The 23,284-nt window shown below is 34.2% G+C and overlaps 1 protein-coding gene across 5 annotated transcripts in view; it reads left to right on the top strand.

Moving 5' to 3' along the window:
- The window catches only part of slc2a13a (solute carrier family 2 member 13a), a 132,964-nt gene that overhangs the window by 25,126 nt on the left and 84,554 nt on the right, over positions 1-23,284 (top strand). For all 5 annotated transcript variants that reach the window (XM_088645088.1, XM_088645087.1, XM_088645086.1 and 2 more), the window contains exons 2-3: positions 5,417-5,576; positions 14,090-14,298. In XM_088645088.1, coding sequence (XP_088501214.1) covers positions 5,417-5,576; positions 14,090-14,298 — 369 coding nt within the window. The remainder of the gene's footprint in view (positions 1-5,416; positions 5,577-14,089; positions 14,299-23,284) is intronic.

Below are 23,284 nucleotides of genomic sequence, written 5' to 3'. Positions count from 1 at the left end.
GACTTTTTATTTTGTAATATGGTTTTGTCTTGTGCTCCCCTGTACTTCAATTATTGTGATTCAGTATTTATACCGCTTGCAATACTGTGCAAACTATGCTCTATGTGCATGCTTCCTAAAATGGCTTTAATTACCTGCATAGATTCGGCTTGTCATACTTTGAATTAAAAGATGTAATAGAGCAGCATGGTACCAGGAGGATGCCACATGCATGAAGCTCAAGTAGCAGCTTATGGTGATATTTTACAAGCCTTTGGAAATTTCACTAAACATCTGAAAAGGGAGGTTATTAAAGTGAAAGACAGTGACCTTTAGACCCACAGTTTTTTCAAGGTCCTGAACATCACTAATGAGCCCAGTCATATTTATGTTTTTGAGACTGTGGAAAAGCTGCAGTTAACATGTGGGGATTACTCTTTAATTATACATTTTCACTTCCTCCCACTGCTTTCCTGTGGATGACCACTTGTTTGCATCGAAGTACTGAAGAAGTTTATGTTGTTATGAAAACTGTTGTATTTTAATTTGTTTTAGTACATCAGAAAGTCTTTCAGAAGGCCATTGTTATGGTTTAGAATGATGTGTTGTGCTGATGAATTTACACATTTATTTCATGTGATTTGTAGAAGATAAAGTATGTACTGTATATATATATCAGTATATAATAAATAAATTTGCATAATAAATCATATATAATAAATACACCTTTAAAAGTGGCTTCTCAAAGAGCTTTACAGAATGACAACAACAATAAAAAATACATAAGATATGCACAATGAGAATATACAATGAGAGGAGAAAGTAGATGGGAGTACTGATATGGTAGGAGCAAAAGGATTAATAATAGAACCAGTTACATAAAGGCCCTTATAAAGAAGATTTTGAGCTTAGATTTGAAGGAGTTTTTGGACAACGACAAAGACAAAGGTGTTGCTCGGCTTTTTAGTCACAGTTAGCGATAACATAGACTGGTGATATTTCTCAAGTGAAAGAATGATGTTTTGACAATATGTTGCACATGTGGGTCGAACGTCAAGCCAGGTTTAATATGGATGTAGATTTGATTATTGTCAGCATAGAAATTATAGTTGAGGCCATGTGATCTTAAAAGCAGACCGAAGGGAAACATGTAAATGCTCTAACGTAGGGAGCCCAGTATGAGGTAAGACTTGAACCTTTTAAGAGCAGTGTCACAAACTCCAAAAACAGTCTCAAGACAAGAAAGTAAGATATCATGGTTAACAGTGTCAAAAGCAGCACTGAGCTGCTGTGACCTATACCAGGAATAAACAGCTGTCTGTTAATTGATGGATGGAAAAGCATAACCAATATTATGAACTATTAGTTTCTCAAATCTCTAAACACCAGGGTCAGATCTGTATTATTAGGCTTTACATTAAAAAGCTGAAATGCTTCTCACTTTATTTACATCCTGGCAAGTGTTAGCAGGTTTAGTCAATTAAAGAAAAGAGACAATAGTAATAGGAATACTTCTGCAGCTCCATAGAAACCTTTCTTTCTATGTTTGCAATTTCAGATGGCAGGGAAAACAACATAATTTATTCCAAGCCTGTGTTGTAGACAATTTAAGCATTTTTTTTATTTAGCTGTGAAAGTGCTTCCTGTTAACATCATGTGGGTTTTTTTATTTATGCTTTGGAATGTTGATCTTTGACCAAGTTTAGATCAGGTTTAAGTGTCTACAGTATATCATTGTTCACTTACCTAAAATAGACTAGTGGTATATTGTAAAATCCAAAAAAGCTGTAATAATGTATTTTTTGATTATTGATCAGTAGAAGCTCAATGCATGTCTTTCAAAAGGAATATTTCCATAGCAACAATTAAATCAATTCTACATTACTGATGCAGCATGCTATATATACATGTAGACATTTGGCCAACAGTTATGAGTGTTTCATTGTTCATCATACGGGTAACACCTGTCTTTTGTTTAGTTATGTAAGTAAAACATAAGCTGCTTTATTATACCACATAATGTACTTTCACCATCCAAAAATACTGTATATGGTGGACATAATCTTGAAAAAAGTCTGAACTTCATGCATTAAAAAGCCTTTGAGTTTAAAAGTCAAGAATTGGATTTACATATCCAAGAAAAGCCAGCTCACAAAGAAGCTTGATTCCTGGTGATATCATTGTTTTTTACATGAACAAGATTGCAACTTCTTTTTAAGATAAGCTTATTTTTTCATTTACAAAATGTTTCTAATGTTACATTTGCTCTTGGTAAAAAAACATAAAATAATTTTGTGTACTGGGCCGATTCCACATTGGACTTGCTCAATCTGGTCTACATTGTGTACGTTTGCGATATTCAAGGATGTTGAATGTTCCATAAGATGTACCCCTTCAAAACATAAGACATATTCTGTAGCAAAATAATAATTTTAATACAAAATAATGCTACCTGTAGTTTTATTTAAAAATCCAAATTGTAAAGCATGTTTTGATTAGACTTGTATTTCAGAAGTATATAATAGAGGGTTGTAATTTTGAATATTTTTGCTTCACTAATGTATCTCAGGATCCATCTCAACCAAGTCATGGTTTTAGAGTTAATTTGTACAAAATTGTGAGCTTGAATACAATATTGGATAAATACCTTTTGCTGTCTTAACAATGAAAGACCTTTACCTAAGAATTTAGAAAACTTAATTTTCTTTACATAGAGCTCTTCTGTATAACTGTCACATTCTAATCTCTAAAGAAAGAAAAGCCATTATTTTACAAGCAACATTTTGTTGTGCTGGAATGTTTGTCATGTGAAGTGGAGCCCAGAAGAAGGGCAGCAAGTGAGGTCCCAGGACTTGATCCATGCAGAGCTAAGCAGTAGCATTGCCATCAAACACTACAAGTGAGGTCTGTAGCTCTGTAGCTGCTAGACACTCCTTATCCAGACCATCATACTTTGACCTCCTCACTGGTCTTGACAAGGTATCATAGCCCATGGATTTCCAGACTGTGATGTGTAATTGACCAAGTTCTTTGGCTGTAATTGTAATTGTTAATTGTCAGAACACTCTTTGAGTGTTGCTGATTATGCAGTGGCCAATCAGAATCGGTTTACTGGTCGCTTCCTTGTATATAAGGTTGATTAACCCTGTATTCGGGGCTCAGCATTGTGAGATTTGTAACATCTCCGGTGTCAGCTTGTACAGTTGGACTTGCTCCAGTACTTAAGCTTACGGTTTTCTGGTTGTGGATCTTCGGCATAGACTCCCGGTTATTCCTGGTTCCGGACTTCTTCGTGAATCCTTCTCCGTGTTCCTGGGTTGAGAAGTTCCTGGTTTTCCGGGTCCTGGTTTACCCCATGGGAATGGCCTCATATCCGGCTTCTGGTGACAGATGCCTTCGTATGGAGCAGTGCTGATCTTGGGATTTGGGACGCTGTATTTGGATCACATCGTGATTGCCAAAGTCTGGTTTTGGAGGGACTCAGTGTTTCTTCTTATGCCTGTTAGACATATCAGGACTTGTAAATCCTGATATCCTGTTTTCCTGATATCCTTGACCTTAGACTGTGTTATAGATAATGTTATAGTGTTATTTCCCATGGGTTTGTTATTAAAACTTTGTATTCAAATGTATGTTCAGACTATAGTTTTGGTTCTTGCACTTTAAGGGCTTCAGCTGTGCCACATAGGGTCTGTTTAACTTCTTTAGCTGTTTTTAATAATGTGGAAACCTTAAGAGAAACCTGCTGGTTGTGAACAATGAGTGAACAATGTGTTCTAATGCACGTACTTAGTCTAGTCATCAACACAGTGATTGTACAAAGGTAATGTTCTCTTTGACGAGCAGGGCATATATTTTCTTTTCTGTATTTGTCTTCGTTGGTTTTCACCAGGCTTGACATTAAGCAGATCAAATCACTTCATTATCTGTGCCCTTTCAATTCTATCATTAATGAGGTGATTTACTGATTACGCAACAAAATCACTCAAGTGTATCAGTCATTTAGGAGCAATTAATCAAAATGACACCACAAAACATCCAGTCAATATCCAAAATAAAAAACACAGGTTTTAGGAAAATATACATATATAGAGTGCTAAGTCTCTTCTGGCTTACAGTTCTTTTCTCTGTTCTTAATAAATGGTCGTGGCAGGACTTAACCTGAGATCTGTCATTAATACACTGGTGGTTTATGTGGAACAACGGTGTGTTAGGATTAGAGTGTTAAAAATTGAGCATTCTCAATTGTTGAGTAGCCGAGTATCATATTTGGGATCATAGCTCAGTTCCGAGATTGTAGCTCTACTTTACCATGGCACTGAATGCTGATAACAGTTCTGTATGAGGTTATAGTAAAATGTTTTAATAATGTGCTAATTGATGTCAATACTATTTCAATATCAAAACAATCAGGAGATTGGAAAAAAATAAATTCAGAACTTTTTGGGTTTATGATTCTCGTTACTGGCTAGATTCTTTTATATGCTGATTGACGCAGTTGTATGCATCAGACAGCATGTTGTCTATTATGCTGACGGTGTAATCCCAACACAACCACAGGAGCTTTCATCAGGAAGGGTAAATACACAAGAAATGAAATCCTTCCTGAATAATGACTTTCATTTTGTGTTGTACAAGATATAAATCATATTTATTATCTGCTTCGGGCTACATAAACGTTACCGATAGATGTTAACATTGTATCCTTCAAGTGCTTTAATATTTGTACATTAGTCCATTAGTTTTATGGATGATAGTTATGAGTCCCTAGCAGGTTTCAAGAGTGAACAGGTGATCTTGCAAGCCAGTGTCAGTATCAGTTCACTTGTATATTGAACTTGCTTTGCTAGATTATTATCCACCATAGAAACACATAAGTACAAAATACTATTGATATGATAATATTTTATGAATATTTTAGTTAACATGCACTCCTGTAATGCAACAGTAACTGTAAAAACTGAGACTGAAATCTGGGTCTAGCAAATGAAAATATTTTATTATGATTTTATTGTGAATATTTTGCCTGTAAACTGGCAACTTGCCTGTGGAAAAAATACATCACTCTAAAACTGAACAGCTTTCCCAGTAATTTTTCTCTCATTTTAAACACATTAAGAATTAGTTTATGTAAACAGTATTTGTATCATTTAATTATTTTATATTTCTCAAGAAATATGCTTATGAATTTGAAAAAAGCATAATAGAAAGAGGTAAATGGAATAAAATATTAATATTTAAAACAAATTATCATGTTAGTTATAAGAATATATGAAAGATTACAAATAAGAGCAGACTATTCAATCCATGTAGAGCATTTCTTAGTAGTAAATAGATTCAAGGATCTCATCAGGACGCAAAAGTTTGCATTAAAATCTATATAGAATTAAACATTTGTTCTCATGAAAGTATTTTCTTGTTTTTTTTTTCCCCACAGGTATTGCTTCCATGACAGTACCAGTGTATATTGCAGAGGCTGCCCCTCCTCAGCTGAGAGGACAATTAGTGACCATCAACACCCTCTTCATCACTGGTGGACAGTTCATTGCAAGTGTCATTGATGGGGCTTTCAGCTACCTTCCAAAGGATGGATGGAGGTATGAATCAGGTGGAAGCACATAACAATGCACTGTTTAACAAAGGGTGTATGTAAGTATCACTTAAAAGTGCATTTATCAGAGCTCCTGAGTGGCACATATTTTAAAACCGCTCACTCAGAGTAACAGGAGAGTTCAGAGACCAGGTGAACTCAGTGGTTCAAGCCCGGGTTATGTTGAGTTTGGGATCCTCTGTGCAGCAGCACATAATTATAAGAGTGACGTCAAGGTACAGAAGGCACTAGTTGCGCATCCTTTGGCAAGACAAATCCTTTGACTTGCTGGGTGCCTGCAGACTTGCAGTGATGTCAGTAATAGGTCCACCACTCCCATAGTTGGCACCAATTCTCCTTGTGATGTCACCCTTTAATCTTTGTGTTGATTATATTGCCTAATCCACTGTTAACTAAAGAGGCTGTGTGGCTTTGAAAACAAGGGGAGTGCGGGGCAGATATATTCATTACATAATCCACACTTTTACGAACTTAATCCACATTCGGGTACATACAGTATTCCAAATTTAACTAACAATCTCAAACCGAAACAGTTCATCATCAACCGCTCATCAACAAACTAAACTATAGATATCTCATGTGTAAATTCAGTTGTTCATTGTGAACTCGTAGAATTATTATTAAAAAATCAATTTGTACCTTTGTTATTTTCAACATCATTAATATTACAAAGTAGAATATACATATATATATATTTGTGTATCGTATTAATAAATTGAAAAATGCGAAACAAAAGAAACAATTTGAATGCATCAAGCCATACATTTTCTGTATTTTTCAATATTTTCCAATCCAATGGCAAAGTAAATTCCATTTACATGTCACCCCTTCTAACATTTACATTTATTTTCAACATTCACAACCTACAAAGCCATCAGGGTAGTGTTTCACAGCAGTAATATTCTGTTTGGTTTATTACAGGATCATTCATCCTACAGGTTTAAAGGCTATCTTTATTTTTCTTCCATTTAGCCATGTTTCAAATAAATTTACAGTCCATCTACTCTTAGCCCAAAGCTGATGAAAACAGCTCATTAGCAAAGACAGTGATCATCTGTAAATGGTTTAACATTTCCAGCATGTGCAGCCTTGCACATAAGTATTTTCTTTGTGCTGCATTTTTAACTTGTACTTCCACTTTCATGTAATTCCTCTTCCATGGCTAAAATGTAATCTTTGCCACCACAATTTTGTGAACATTTTTATTTAGATAGACAGCTTCAGCAAATAAATCTGGTTTCTCTTGCATATACCCCTTTCATTAAAGAAAATAACTTTCATTGAAATACCTTAGATTTAAAATGAAAGTACTGGTCTGATGACTTAATCAGCTGCAAGATCAGAGGGTGATGTCACAAGAATGTATCTACAGTATTGGGACACAGTTCCAAGTGTGGAACTGGCAAACAATTTACAGTTTCTCGTGTCTGATGGCACTCAAAAGCTGTGAATTATATGACTGATTCAACATTTGTCATGGTTTATACCTTACAGTATATAAGGCACTGTGGAGCTTGCAGGATGCCAAAAGATGAATGACTAAAAGGTGGGTGTGTTGGAGGAGCATGGCTGCAAGTTCTCGTTTTTCCTGTACATCGTACAGGAGTTGTTACCAAGAGCAATTGTTGATACCAAATTGTGTGGGAATAAAATATTATTTCCATGTTTAAAAATAGCATTTTTATTAACTTTAATTTCCTTCTTTATTTTTCACAATTCCGTTTCTGAGTTCTGTATTGTTTCTAATAGCTACATTTATATTTTTATAAAATGTATATCCCTTTTCTTTTAAACTTTCAAGGAGTGATTGTTAGGATTTTTCTTTTTTCACTTTTGATACTGGCTGTGGTCAAAGACTGGGTTGCTGGGAAAGTTAATCCTGAAACAAACAAACCACTACATTTTCAACAAAACCTATGGTCTGATATCAACCAAGATGATTGGATATTGATCTTGTATTACTGATAACTACATAGTTTATTTATTATTCTTATTAAGACCATGTGTTTTAGAGAACACTGAATGCTGCTTTTACGGAAAAATATCAGTTGTAATGGAACATTTGTTAAACACTCTACTGCACTCAAACAATAGCTTTGACTTAGCTTTGGATCCGATATCATGCCCACATTGTTAAAAATGTTTGAAGACTCATGATGTACAGCTTGACCATTAAGATGTCTTTTTGGTTGGTAAGGCCCTAATAATGTAAGTGAGGAATGCTGCAAAACATTCTACAAAAGGGTTATTTTATGCCTGTTTCTTTTTGCTTATAAAATTAAAAAGAAAAATCAGAAATAACATATATCCAAAGTTATTGTTTTGTTGCCCAGCCAAGATAATTAAATGAGCTAGGTGTATGCACTCAACATATTGTAACGCATACGGTCGACATTACAGGTTGTGCGAGCCGGCTTACCAGCATGGTGACGTCACTGCCCTTCCCTGTGAATAGCAGGGACCTCAGCCGCCAGGCTGACAGGAGATTTCCCTTTAGCTTAACTGGCTGGGTCCCTGTTGAGTGACGCCGGAGGCCAGGGTTCGAGTCCCCAGTGGTGGGGGGCCGATCTGAGGTGGCAGCGGCGAGGGCGCATTCCCACGTGAACCCGAGAGCACTACAATGTACACAATATGTGTGCATTACGTACAGTATAGCACATTCTACTTTTCCTATTCTTCCATAATTATTTCAAATGCTGTGTATTATAAAACTGCTTTAATACAATCAAGGAATATATTCAGAGATTATAGTTAAATTGTACACATTTATTTTAATGGAACATGATATTTAGCCTAAACAATATATGGTAATAAAGCTAAGCAAACAATATAATCTTAATAGGATGATCCATATGAGCTGTAGTACATGGGGATTTCAGTAACATTTATGTGGCATTTCATGGATAGGCTTGCCCTTTAGCTATGAGCTCCTACTATGAGTGATAAATACGCATCAAAGTTTCTGCATTAAAGAATGATTGGCACTTTGCTTGTGAAAAAAGAAAGAACAGGCAATTTGTTAATTGATGCAGAATTGCAAGGATTTAATCAGCTTCATCTGTCAACACCCTTAAGATGCCAGATTAGTTAAACTAGAAAAAAATCCACAGTAGGTATTAAGGCAGTAATTCAAGGTATGGAGTGACTTGCTTTGTAGACCACAGCTCTTGATGTGAAGTCAGTAGTATGCTTTGATTTTATGCAGTATTGCATGCTGTGAGAGGGAGGCTTTTTTCAAAACCTTATTAGAGCCTGCTTTTGTAGAGGAATATTATTTCTGACGACAATGACTCATGCTACAGAAAAATGTCCATTGCTAGAATTCTTTGAGTCGCCTGAATACAATTAATGTTGTAATAATACAGTTTAGTAGTATCTTTAAAAAAAAGTGAAACAAGGACAAAAATTTAACATATCTTATAGTTTGAGGTGCTGGTCGTAAAGCCATGAGTAAGAGATGACAATGATATATTAGAATAGTGTGTAATTAAAATTTGTTATAATAATGTCAATATCATAGACATAGTAATAGATCATTGATAACCACCACAGTCTGTATCCCCGTTGATCTTTTATTACTGATAACTGCATAGTTGATAATCATTTTTAATAGGATATTGAATGCTGCTTTTAAGGTAAAATCTCTATTGTAAAGGCACATTTGTAGAACACTCTACTGCACTCAAACAATGGCTTTGACTTAGTCTTGGACCCAATATCATGCCCATGTTGTTAAAAATGTCATGATGTACAGCTTGACCATTAAGCTGTATTTTTTGGTTGGTAAGGTCTTAATATTGGGGAATGCTGCAGAACATTCTACCAAATGGTTATTTTTTCCTTATTAATTTTACTTATAAATGTTTTAAAAAAAGCATATATTTAAAGTTTTTGTTTTGTTATCCTGCCAAAATAATGAAATGAACAAGATGTTCACACACACACACACACACACACACACACACACACACACACACACACACACACACACACCACTTCATATTACTTTATTGTCCACTGTCAACTGTTTTACACACAACAATCTTAATCAGGATGTCAGCATGTGGGCATGCACTCCTGGGTGTAATAGTCACCTTTATTTAGAACAAGTAGTTCTGGTGTGATGGACAGTTCAAGCTGCACACACAGCAAGCCCTGGTAACATTTATATAATTTGTTTTTGCATGTAGTGAAACTAAATTTTTCCTGTTATTTGAAGTTTGTGGAAAGTTTCTGCAGTAAGTCCTAAGAGGAAACATGATAGCAAGATACTAGTAACAGAGAGAACCAGGTTACTTATTTCTGTAGCATTTTTTGCAAAACTTATTTTAACAGGATAAGCGTGTTTGTCCAGGGTACTTTTGGGATATTTCCATTTGTTCATATGAAATAGAAACGAGACAGCAAAGCCTGTGATACCCTAGTTTAGTGCCTGTCAACTTACTGTATTTCTGGCATTTTAATGTTATTGAGAGTTGGAAAGTGTACTCTTAAAACAAAGTGTGTCACTAACAGCAATGTGGACTAGTGGTTAGTGCTCTAGACCAGTAACTGATAGAATGAATGCTGAAATAAGGGTGTGGCACTGGTCTTTGACTTGAGGTACAAGTTTTGGCGATGATGGCTTTTCCTTGGAGTTCCCTACTAACACTACCGTAGACACTGTTGCTCATGAAATAACCGTAAGTTGAGCAGTCTTGATCACTGAAGGTCTTGATAAACATGCCCTGACTCCTCTTGCAGCCATGCTAGACATACAGTACTGTAATTGTAGGCAACAAGACCCATTTGTATGATTGACATCAAGCATCCCCTGACATAAGGGATGGTTTTTGCTTACTTTACATGTGAGTCATACCTACAGTATGTGGAAACCTTTGCTTTCAATATGATTCGGCATACAAAAGCCTTCTGGAAATAGACACTTGGTAATATAACCAAACATTCCTTAGCTGCATGATTCCATGTGAGAAGAAGCAACCATTCACGAAAAAAAAATCCATAGTACTAATACTATTGCTATATAATGGATTTAAAGGTAAATAGACATGAACCAACATATACTGTATACAACAGTGTTAATAGCAATCAGTACTGAATTATTTATTCAAATAATTATAAAATAATTATCTAATATATCAAAGGTAGATCTATTTATTCAAACAACTTATTAAAATATTTTATCAGCTTCAATTGATCAAATTTCAAGTCTAATTCTGTATTCAATCTATAAGGTATCATATAAGGGAATGCTTCCCTTTTCAAACATATGTTATTAACATATAAACTGAAAAAGGATTTTCCAAATATAGTTTTTTGATTATTTTTCTTTCAAACCGTATATACCATGAAATAGCTACAGAGTACTGTTTTCATTCTATCTTGTATTGCACAAATTAACTCTTGCTGCTGTATATCTTATTAATCTAGTCAGGGACACAGCAATATCACAGTGCCCCCAGTTAAAGGTCAGAGCAGTCTACTTCTTTTACTGTTTTTGCCCCAGCAGTAAGTAAAATAGCCTGTAGGACATTAGTAAAACTACAGTTTGAATTAAACTGGTTGGAAAAATCCTGAGATATAAACTTATCTGATGGGTATGTTCGATTTACTGAAGAAAATATCAAACACTTTTTTGGGATTTTTCTCACAAAAATATAATCATTGTAAGTTAAAAGGACAAATCATTAGACTGTTTTAAAAAAGTATTTAAATAATGTAGGACATTAAAAAAGTCCCATTATGGCCTTAAATTGATCTTGAGTCTTGAAACCTTTCTTGCTACCTCCTTATGGGCTAAACTGGGCTCAAGAGTCAAGTTTCTAAAAGTAGACAACACAAAACCTCTCCACAACTTCAAAGATGTTATATGCTACACGAACCAATTCTGGCTGAGCCTCCGTCAACATCAGGTAGGCATCACATTCAACAGTCCAAGTGCCAACACAAACATGTACAGAATAATAGTATATACAGTACCTAAAATAAGTCAGGAAATGTTGATTAAAAATATTTTGTTTTAAAAACCTGAATGATTAATGGTAAAAAAAAAATAGACGCATGGTAAATTACGTTGTTAAAGCACAAGAGAAATCTTCATAAACGCCTGTGAAGAACCTAATTCCGACAGAAAACCACAAAAGACTTAATCATAACATGATGTCAAAATCAAAATGCACTGTAAAAAATGACACTACTTATTACTCTTTACTATTTTCTATGAGTTATATATGTTTGTGTACCTTAATCCCATCTAACATAGTTGCTAAATAGCTAAATGATCCAATTCCATCTCACCATCTGTTGAAAGAAGCCAAGGCTTAGTCTTCACCAGTATGTTCCCTACTGCTTACAAACCTTTTTTGTAAAAAGGTGCTTCCTGATCTTAATTTTAAAATTTTAAAAACACTTAAATTTGGTCACTTCTTAGTCTTCTCTATTCAAGACTAAAAAGGTTCAGGTTTTTTTTTTTTACCGTGACAGTATAGGGTAAAAAACATCCCTTTGAGTCCAGAAAGGCATCCTGTATCTCTTTTTTGGATTGATTCCAGAGCAACTTTGTAAATTAGGTCTTTGTAGTGTATTTCGAAAGCTTAACATAGCATTCCTTTATTTAAACTTGTAGCCATAGTGTCTTGCAAGTATTCAGACCCTTCCTCTGGTGTCCAATTTTGTGAAATTATAAAGTTCTACATACACATTACTTTACAACTCAATATTTTATTTTAAACATCATGAAACCTTAAGCGACTGGAGCTTCAAAACATGCTCATGAGAAAGGAACATAATGCTGCCACCACCATGCTTGATGGTGTTATCTGATACACAATGCTTGAGTCTGATATAAAGCTTTGCATTTAAAACAAAAGGTTCTAATTTGGTCTTGTTTGACTTCAAAACCTTTTGCCAATACATGTTTGCAGTATCACTTTGGTTATTTTTACAATTCCCTGGCAAGATTTGAGATGTTATTTTCACTCCTTTGTGGATTGATCAGAATATTGTTGGCCTTTGGACAATTTTACCCATTTTGGCCACTGAATGCTATAACTCTGTAACTCAAAGTAACTGTTCTTAATAAATTACTTCTTACCTTCAAAGAGATATTTAAGGGTCTTTGAAATATTTTTATACCCTTCTCTAAGACAACCTTAGAAACAGATGTGTTTATTCTGCAACCACGAGAACCACTATTATTATACAGAGACAAAGGCAGATAATTGTGTGGCTCATTAAAGTAATTTTGTTCACCTAAAGTTTGCTTACCTAAAGTTTGAAATACTTATTGAATCATGGATTGTAAAATTTCATTGACATTAATAATTTCTTTCCTTTTCTTTTTTGCTTTGAAAGTATGGAGCAGCAAAATGTGTAAACTGTTCTAGGGTCTGAATACTTTTGCAAGGCACTGCATATAATGTAATATTGTTTGCCTTCCCTCTATTTATTGCTTCCTCACATTCACCTTTTATTGCTTCCCCACATTGTCAAATTGATGTCGATGATGTGTTAACACCTAAGTTTTTTTCATATATAGCTTCTTCAGATTTGGGTTGCTGTAAATTAGTGTTGTGCTTTATTTTTTTTGGAAACAATGTCCCTATCATTTCTACACATTGGAAAAATCCTGAGAGTGTGTTATTTTATTTTTTTTACACTCAACCTTATGTCTGCCCAGATGGCATCATTTGTCAGTAGGAGGTAATGAGGTGAAGGTAACACTCTGTCAGGAAGAGAAGTAATTTTTCCTGACATGACCACAAGTAAGAACTGACTAGTAGAAAAAATCCCCCTTCTAAAAAATATTGACAGTTCTGTCTGTACTGTGTAGTCTATGGTGGTTATTCCATTAATTACTGCTTTAGTCAGTAAAAATGTAATTACGGCTCTTGTCACTTTAATGTAACTACAGATGCCTGCTTACTCTAATAATTAGGGTCTGTTGTTCAGCTAAATTACATGTTTTTTAATCATAAGACTAGTCATGAATTAATATTAGGTTTAAGTAAATAGTGATAGCAGTACAAATACCTGTGATCAGATTAATTCTGTATACCTCTGTAATTAGCAAATCATTAGAAAATTGAATTATTGATAGCATTACTTTTTTCCAGAATATGATCTGTGGTTAAGACAGAACTATTTACCATTCTTACTGTTTTACCAGTTAAACATGTTTGGGAAGGACAATTTATATACTGTACAATCTACTGTACATTTTAAATTTTTAACATTAGAGTGATGTCCTGATATACCAATAATTTAATTAGCACTCTTTTCCAAAAAGGTTTCTGTACAATTATTGTCTTATTCTTTTTTTCCACTGCTCTGACTATATTCTAAACCTACTATAAAAAGTATTTTTTCCAAAATGTGCTGTTTTTTTTTCATTGGTTTTGCAGTCTAGTAATGTCAGTTCTTTGTTTTCTTTTAAAGTTTTGTGTCTGCACATCTCTACCCCTTGAGATACTGAAAGATCATTTCTTCTTTCTTTTGCAGATACATGCTGGGTCTTTCAGTTGTCCCAGCAGTGCTGCAGTTCCTCGGGTTTCTGTTTCTTCCTGAAAGTCCACGCTGGCTTATCCAGAAAGGAAAGACTCAGAAGGCCCGTCGGGTTCTCAGCCAGATCCGGGGCAATCAAAACATAGACGAAGAGTATGAAAGCATTAAAAGCAGCATTGACGAGGAAGAGAAAGAAGCTGGAGGAGGTAAGCTGTATACCAACCAACTGTAGGAGCTTCATTTTACTGAAAATAGACTTTGAGAAAAATAATAGCTAAGTTACATTATCCACCCCCACAACCCCTATAAATAGCCACTTCCTTTACACAGTGTATGAAGAACTGTAGGTAAAATCTTCCAGAACTGTTTATCAAAGTGAAATCAATAATACAGAATGATTTGATATACTGTAAGCAGTACTGGTTGTATCTCCCTGTTTTTTTAATGGAATATCAAATAAGGCAATGGACATCTTGATTTTGCTCCTAGGTTTGTTAATGGTAACTAAAACAATAGAGAACATTGACCATTTTGTAGCAGATTCACATTGTGTGACTTGAATTGTGGATTTCCTAATCTTTCTTCAGCAATGGTGAAGAGCACTATCCAAACTTCTTTGGACGCAATCTAAGCCATCAATATAATCTCAGCTTTTGAATATTTAGCATTATTGAGTAACTTTTTCATGGGTTTTTAATGTTCTTCAGTGCATTGCAGTGTATTAAAGTTGTTTTATATACTCTTTTATTTTACAATTTTTACATGTTATTTCTGTACTGTATTTTAAAGGAAGAAGAATGGACTCCGACTTAATTGGCTTTTTTCAAACACTTAACATATAACATATTGGAATACTATTAAAGAATGTTTATTTTTGCATAAACAGTTGTAGCGTGTTACATTATACAATAGTTTAGTATAATTAAAGTTTCATGAAGAAATCTACTATTAATTAACAATGCTTAAATTACAGCAGTATTATATTAATTCAGAAGGAAACAATGGAGAATTAAGTGCATACTTATTTCACAGTTCGTTTTTTTAAAAAACAAACTCAAAATCCTGTTATTCCACCTTATTGATGAAAAAGAACAAGGTTGTTCTCCTATAGCACTGGTACAGTAAGGTAGCTGTGAATTTCCAAGAAAATGAGCAGACTGTAAAGTGTTATTTGTTGCATGTCAGTTGTGATGTTAACTTGCTGTGTCTCTCTCGCCTCAGCTGTGAAATTGAGGAGTGAGAGTTTCATTGAAGTCTTGAGTAGCTCACACTTGCCTCAGGTGTTACTCTTGTAAAACAAAGCACTTTCCTTTCTTTCTCTTTTTGTACACCAGAATAAAAACTTAAAAGCTAAAGCTACCTGAGAAAAAAGGTATACGCTTTACATTCCTTGTATCTTTTGGCAAAGTAGAGGTATGTACAGTACCAAAGAAATATCATAATGTGCAGCTTGTGTTGCTGTCCCTGACAGATGAATTACAGTTAATAAATCCCATGCCTTCTCTCTGATCAAAGATTGTAGTACTGTCAGAAGCACATCTTAAGATATTCTCTGGTTTATTACATTATGAAAATTAATATGAATATTTAGTAACATTAAAACAAAGCTTTTGTTTTGAGTGGTTACATTCCCTCGCCAAAATAAATGCCAGTATTGTTATGCTTCTTGATAATTGATAATGAGTACTGTATATATCAGAATGGGTAATGCAAAAGTGTTTAAGGTGCAAATGGGATAAGTAGACTTAAACTCCACACTAGAAAGTGAAAAAAATCAACATTTTGCCTGTAGAGCCTTCAATAGTTGGTAGCTTTATGTATAGTTATTTGAACCGTGATCCAAAAGTCTGTTTTTTTGTAATCCTTTACATGGAATATCAGTGTTGTAATAATTATTTTATTATATGCTTTTCCTTTAAATTAATAAATAAAATCTTTTTCACAGAAGTTGAGATGTTTTCAGATATTCAGTCCAGTTAGATCTGAATCTTATATTTAATCTGTAGCCAGCTGCTAGAGATCTCCATTTACATTTAAACATCATTTTTATTTTTGTTTAATGTCTAGATTTTAAACTTGTTTTTTCTCTGGTGTTTCATGATTGACTGTAGATATTCCTCTTTAAATTCTTCTGATGTCTTTCTTCTTGCATCAAAGCCAAATAAAACAATTTTGTATGCTTAAAGGAGCAAGCTGAAAAAATTGGCCTTTTGGACATTTTTATGCCCCCTATTAATAGTACTTCAGGTAAGATGCCTTAATTACTGTACCTGTTTTGCCATTTGAAATTTAACACCATTAATAGATAAACTTCCCACATTTTGGTTATTATTATTGACAAATCAAAAATAATACCAGTTGAAGATGAACTACTGCTAATAATAATCACAAAACTAAACAATCAAACATTTAAATAGTGGATTTCAAAGCACAATACTAATTTTTGCACTTAATTGGCTTCCTTTCATTTATTTCCTTTAACTGTGTTTGTTTAAAAAAAATCTCTACACTTTCAATGTGATAGTCTGTTATTTTATCACATGAAATCAGGTTGTATTCTTAGGTGAATATGAGTGAACAGTGTGGGTGGATGTAGTTTTTCCATTCCTGACCACTGTGATTATCTGAGACTGTGATTACAAAAACTGCAGACTTTAAAAGCTTATAATAAATTTACACTGAAGATCTTGAATGTTGTTCATTGAGTTGGTATTGCTGAATTTACTCATATTTTTTATCTGTAATCTAAACTTGAAATATTTTTCATTTACCAAAAACTACATTTTCTAATGCAGAAAGCATAAGTGATGGTTAAATATGGATTCATGTTCTGGAGAAACATTTTAAAATATTTTAGGATTGAAGTCTTAAAAAAGAACATTGGTCGGTTACATACTGTATCATATTGTAAATTAATCACTTGATATCAAAATATGACAATACATAATATAGACAGTATAACCTACACTTTTTAATCATTTACCAGTTTCCCAAATAATATCCAAATAACTGTTGTTTTGTCTTGTGGTTCTGGCACATTTCTTGATGACACTGGTAATGTCTTGATACTGCACTCATTGCTTTTTCTCCTTTCACAACTCTGCCAGAAATACCTTACCAGAAATTGAAACAACTAGATTAGGTTTCAATGTTTTTAAAATTTAATGTCTTCTTAATGCTGTAGATTCTACAGGGCTTATGTTTGAAATTTTACATTTGAAATATATTTGATTGGTTTCTATAAGATATAATTTCCCTTGTGTAGCTCCTGCCATTTGATATGAGCTTATTATGTGCAAATGAATGAACAAAAATGACATTGAAATGTTAAACAAATCTTAATTATAAATAACAAATAATTTTCTTAATACTGTCTGGTAGCAAAGGTAATAACAATGCCTTTTCTCTTTATTTAATTTCACCTGGAAATTAAATAAGATTTGTTGAAGTTTTAGGAGTGCAAGGGCCTTGTACTGCACATTAGTCATATTGTTAGTGTGTATTCACCTAACCAGAACACAAAAAATAAGAGACTTCAATGTGTGATATTGTGGAAAGGAAAATATATGTACCTTGTGAAGTTGTTCTGAATCAAGGCTAGATATTGTTTCTGTGAACTGTAACTCTTGGATCTTAAGTGTATATTGAAATTAGTACACATTTAAATATGTATAGTAGTTTTTCTCAATCTTCAAATTAACTAATTAATAATACAAATTATAATATTAAATCTTTAATAATAAATAGAAAATCTAGAAATGCTTGAGTAACTGTTTTTATCAAGTTATACCCAGTATGTATTTAAGATAACAAGCAAATGATGATTACAGACAAATAAGTTCGAAACATTCTTTCAGAAGTGTTTTATTGTCAAAATAAAATGAAACTGGCTTGTTGCAACCACTGAATAAGACCCATGTTTCCAGGAAAAATTGTTTTTAAATATTTTCTTACTAACAAGAGGCCTTTGTATATGTAATTAGATTTCTGTTTGGTTTGCATTTGGTCTTGCTTTAATTAAAGGTATCTTGACCAGACTTGTAATTACTTTTTTGGTCACCTATAAATGCCAAAGCAGAATTAAACAGTCTGTGATTGCATTTCTTTCTATTTGTAAAAAGCACATTTATTTAGAAGTCTAATGTATTTGTAAGATTAAAAAAAATATATATATTTTTATTTCAGAGCTGCTTAAAGAATAATCATCTCTAATAGAAGGAAAGTGAATATTAAAAATGGTAGAAAGTAAGTACAGTATATGGTATTCAGACTGCAGTATTTAAATCAAATGTATGCAGTGTTCATATTCAATGACCCACACACACTTATCTAGAAAGAAGTAGGGATTTGATTTTTTAGATTGACATCACACAATACAGTATATCGTTTATCTCTGCAAATAAATTGACAATTTAATTCCTGTCAGATCACTCAGTAGGTCTTTCAAAATGCAGATGGATATATTAACTTTTTTCTCAGTGTATTTACCTTTATGTCTGCTTTATGAGTGATGTGTAAAGTACAATTTTGATGTTGGTTACAAATAATGGAAATGTAATGCCTTTCAATTGACAGATTTTGAATTGATATACTATACAGATCCAGCCATTCATAATGGGCGAGGGATACTGCAGTAGTTCGCGGTTGAGCGGCTGCGCGAGATTGCAGTAGACGTCGGGAGACCACAGCATTTTAGATATTTTCAGTAATGTGACAACAGTTCTTTGTAAAACCACTAGGTGGAGTTGTAAAAGCTTAACGGGGCATGAGGTGCTTTTGGGCTGTCACCAGAAAACGTCCGGTTTCGAATCCCAGTTAATGCTGAAAAAAAATCTTTTTCTTTAAGCTGTACACATTCACATAATGAAAATCCAAAGGTAGCAGACCTTTTGGTAGCAGAAAACAAAAACAGTACTATAATGTAATACATACAGTAATATAATGGACACACAGTAGATTGTAGTGATAGATAAATACGAAAACATACACAACAGTATTCTACCCTCTTCATAAATATTTTATGCATCAAAGTCTTTAACATGGTGACTTACAGTGGGTTATGGTTTAAACGTGCTTATTCTGACATTATAACGTTTATATACTGTACTTCATAAAAAGTTACTGTATAATGATTGATCCTTTTCTAAGAATACATACAGTAGTAAGACACCACTTGCTGTTATTGTAAAAAAAAAAAGTTGTACTGATTTAATACCACTTGATAGTAATATTAATATGGAAAAATGTAACTAAGCAGCTAAAATATCATAAGTGGTTGTTTTGAAAACATTTTGACATTCATTAAAAAAAAAAAACTTTTATTGTCCTTATAGTGGTAATGGGCAAAGGACTGAAATGTACCGCGCTGCAGCCAGGTGGTTCAAAACCCAATCAGAGCATTGCTTTCAGTTTGTATCTTACATTGTCAAATGCTTAAAAATAGTCCACTATTATAGCTTATTGTGAGCACAATGTGTCTCTTTCAGGTTTACATCCAAATTGAGAAAATCTATATTTTGTCTTAATCCAAATTTCAGCAGCTAGTAGTCAGCCAACAGTTTAACTTTAATTTTAAAACTTTAAACGGTGTATAGCACAGTAGAGTACTGCTCAGTCCAAAGATTTACTCTGGGAGGTTATTTCTGGCAAAATTTGCTCCGGCCTGAGTGTGTGTATCTGGATGAATTATTATATGTGATGGTATCATAGTTAAGGATTTCTTCACAGAATTCTTTAAGTTAAACAAAGGAGGGAAGAAAGGGTTATTTTTACAATTGCCAGTAATTGGAGAACAGCTTATTAATATGCCGCATGTGTAGAAACAGTTTGTTATTCTAGCTTGTTGCAAATGTGATGTGCCTCTTTCACTGGTTTACAGTACATCCGCATAAACATCTATATTTTGTACAAATTTCAGCAACGAGTAATTTAACTTTGTTTGGATTAAGAAAAATATTACACACATACTATATATATATAAATATTTTACATTATATATGAATATTTATGCAGTATACGGTCACACTGCCGTTCAATGCTGTGAGTGCTACTGTTTCAGTGTGTGGATCGGACTTCCTGTAATTGGGGTGTATGGAACAGTGGGAGGAGAGACATGGCTTGGGCGTGGCGGAGTTGCTAAAACATACCATCCAAGTTTAAGACTTATAAAAAAGTCTTAAAGAGGAAAGATTATTTTTTGAGAGAAAAAAGATACTTTTTTAGAAGTCGTGTACTGCACAAAGTAGGTGAATTTGACAAACAGTTAATTTAAAATCTATCTGCCTGTTGTTTAGATCTCTTGTAATTGAGCAGAAAGTCACCTTGCTCTCACAAGCGGCTCTGTTAGAGTTTGTGTTAACACACTGCACCCTTTTGAATGGATTTTTATCACCTTTATCACCTTTGTCTTTGTGGGGGGTGGGGGTTGAATGCCTTCCTCAGTTTAACATATGATATGTTCCCGGTAAACCTAGAGACTAACTGCTGTCGATTAAACAGCTGTCTTGCGATATTTCTCAGACTGCTCCGAAGCCCGGGACAGAATAAAATTCACTCAACTGAAAGCCACGATGGACACCACAATTACCCACAATACAAACTGCAGTACTGTAATACCTGTAAAACAAAGGACCACTAAAAGTCCCCAGATATGCTACAATCCCACTATAGTTACGGCAAGGTGAAAGTGGGAAGCTGATTTTTTAAAACATATTTTAAAGAAAATCAAAAATAAGAAACAATGGCATGTTCCTGCCTAACTTAGACATTGTATTACTTTAAAGCTTAAACTTTAAATAGTAGAACCTCAATTATATTTGTCATTTTATTTCCAGTTCCAATAGATACAAATCTTAACAGAAATCCCAAATCTTTTAAAACAGAAGCTGTTAACTCTACTTCACACATGCATGTCAAGATCACGATGTGCCCTTTTGTTTGGATTACACTATGAATCCCTGAGGCATCCCATCCAAGGTTTTGATATTGAGAAAAAAATCAAATGTTTGGATGAGAGAAATAAGTACAGTATCTTTTGAGACGTTATGTACTGATTGCAAATAATCTGATCTTGATAAACCTTACAGAGCTAATTTTGCTTGAAGAATTTAAAATCTTTCAATTTAAAAAATTTTGTCACTGACCTCTACAAGCAATACATCGATGACTGCGTCGGTGCTGCTACATGCTCTAATGACCAGCTAAAGCACTTCCTGCATCAACTCTCACCCGTCCCTCAAATATACAGTTAACATATAGATATTTTCCACCACTCTTTCGTTTCTAGACATAAATTTATCTATTAACCTTCCACGACTCTCCACCTCAGTCTATTACAAACCCACAGATTCACACAGCTATCTCCTGTACAGCTCTTTTCACCTCACTCAAACCATTAACTCTCTTCCTTTTTCACAGTTCCTCAGGCTACGTCATCTCTGCAGTGGCGACATGCATTTTCAGAAACAAGCACTAAAAAATTAATCAACAGAGGATACCACACCCATGTTATCGATAGGGCCATCACCCGGGCCAAAAACAGCCCTCGGATCATCAAGTCCCCGGTCTCACAACCGCACTCCTTTGGTGCTTCCCTACCACTCTAACACACTTTCTATCCCCAGGACCATTATTAACCACTACTCCATTTTTACAATGCGATCCCTCCATCTGTACCCTTTTTTCTGACTGCCCAATCATCTCATACCACTGATCACCCGATCTATGTAAACTTCTCGTTCATAGCTCCCTTGACCGCACTCGGCAGTCATCCGCACCAGGCACCTTCCCCTGCAATAGAACTCGCTGCATCACCTGCAAATACATATCTAACAACGCGCTCATTCAGGATTTCTCCAAGCCCATAGTTTCTCATTTCACCTCAGATGGCCATGATCACACTGATCTCTATGTCTGTTTTCAAAGAAGGGTTTCTCCACTCCCATAGCAGAAAGACAACAGAAACAAAACTCATCCTGAAACTCGGTTCACACCCCCCCCCCCCCTTCTCTCAATGACTGACTTATTTTCATATAATCTTCTCTATTCTCATGCAGGTTTTTACTTCATACCTTTTTGCACCCCTCTCCTGCCTCCTCCCCTCTTCCAGCTTTTTCTTCTGTGCTACTTAATCTTTGCTGTCTGGCCTGTCTTTCTCACATCTAAAAAAGGCTTTACAGCCGAAATGTTGTGTTTTCTCTCTTCTCTCTTCAGCATGGAATAATACTTGTTCCTTTGCAGATTACACATGCTGACACAGCTACCCACCCAAATTTAAAATCTGTCTGCCTGACTATATTGAATTTTATTTCATTGAACTGTTCGGACACCTACAGAGAAACCCGATCTAAATTTAATGTTTGCTTCTTTCACAGTTTTGTTATGCTAAATGTTTTTGCACTTGTGATTATTATTATATTATTTTTTATAAAGCCACTAGCATCAACATAGGTGCTGCTGCTGTTCATAGCCTCTCAGTAATCGTTCTCTAGTCCATTTGTCCTGTTGACAAACCCGCTGTGCTACCAGACTGCTCAGGAACACAGCTGAAACGAACAGCTTAAAAATGTTTAGAAAGTAATCATCCGGGAATGAGTCAAATTAAAAATAAAAATATGTTTACAAAGAAAGTGGAATACAGTAATACTACCTATACTACATATGCCTATACTATATATATGTATATATATAAATACATTATATTTAGATCCTTAAATTAATATAGTTATTAATTTCTTTAGATAAGTGATTGTATTTTATATTCCCTATTTAGTGGATTCTAAAAAGTACACATTTTTACTGCGATAACGAGCGCAAGTAATCATAGAAAAGGTAAAAGTTTTAACTTTTTATAAAGTATATAAACTTAATATAGTCAGAATGAGCACGTCAAAATGTTTCCAAAATAACCACAGTAAGTGACCGAATGAAAGCCTTTGATGCATAAAATGTTTATGAAGAAAGTGGAATACTGGTGTGTATTTTTTTATTTAAACTACCACGACCAGCAATATACAGTATAGTTTGTATAATATATTTATGGATATTCCTAAATTAATATCGTTTATGACATTCAGCTACCAAATTTCCCTTTAGTTGTAAAATCCCACATTAATATTCCATATTAAGTGGATTTAAACATGCATGGTAAAGAAATTAAATGAAGCAATCATTTAACTCACAACTAATGCATCA

The sequence above is a fragment of the Lepisosteus platostomus genome, chromosome 9 (assembly GCF_059453375.1).
Source record: "Lepisosteus platostomus isolate fLepPlt1 chromosome 9, fLepPlt1.hap1, whole genome shotgun sequence".
Lineage (NCBI taxonomy): Eukaryota > Metazoa > Chordata > Actinopteri > Semionotiformes > Lepisosteidae > Lepisosteus > Lepisosteus platostomus.
The sequence above is the reverse complement of the archived record's forward strand: the minus strand, read 5'-3'. Positions and strand labels throughout refer to the sequence as shown.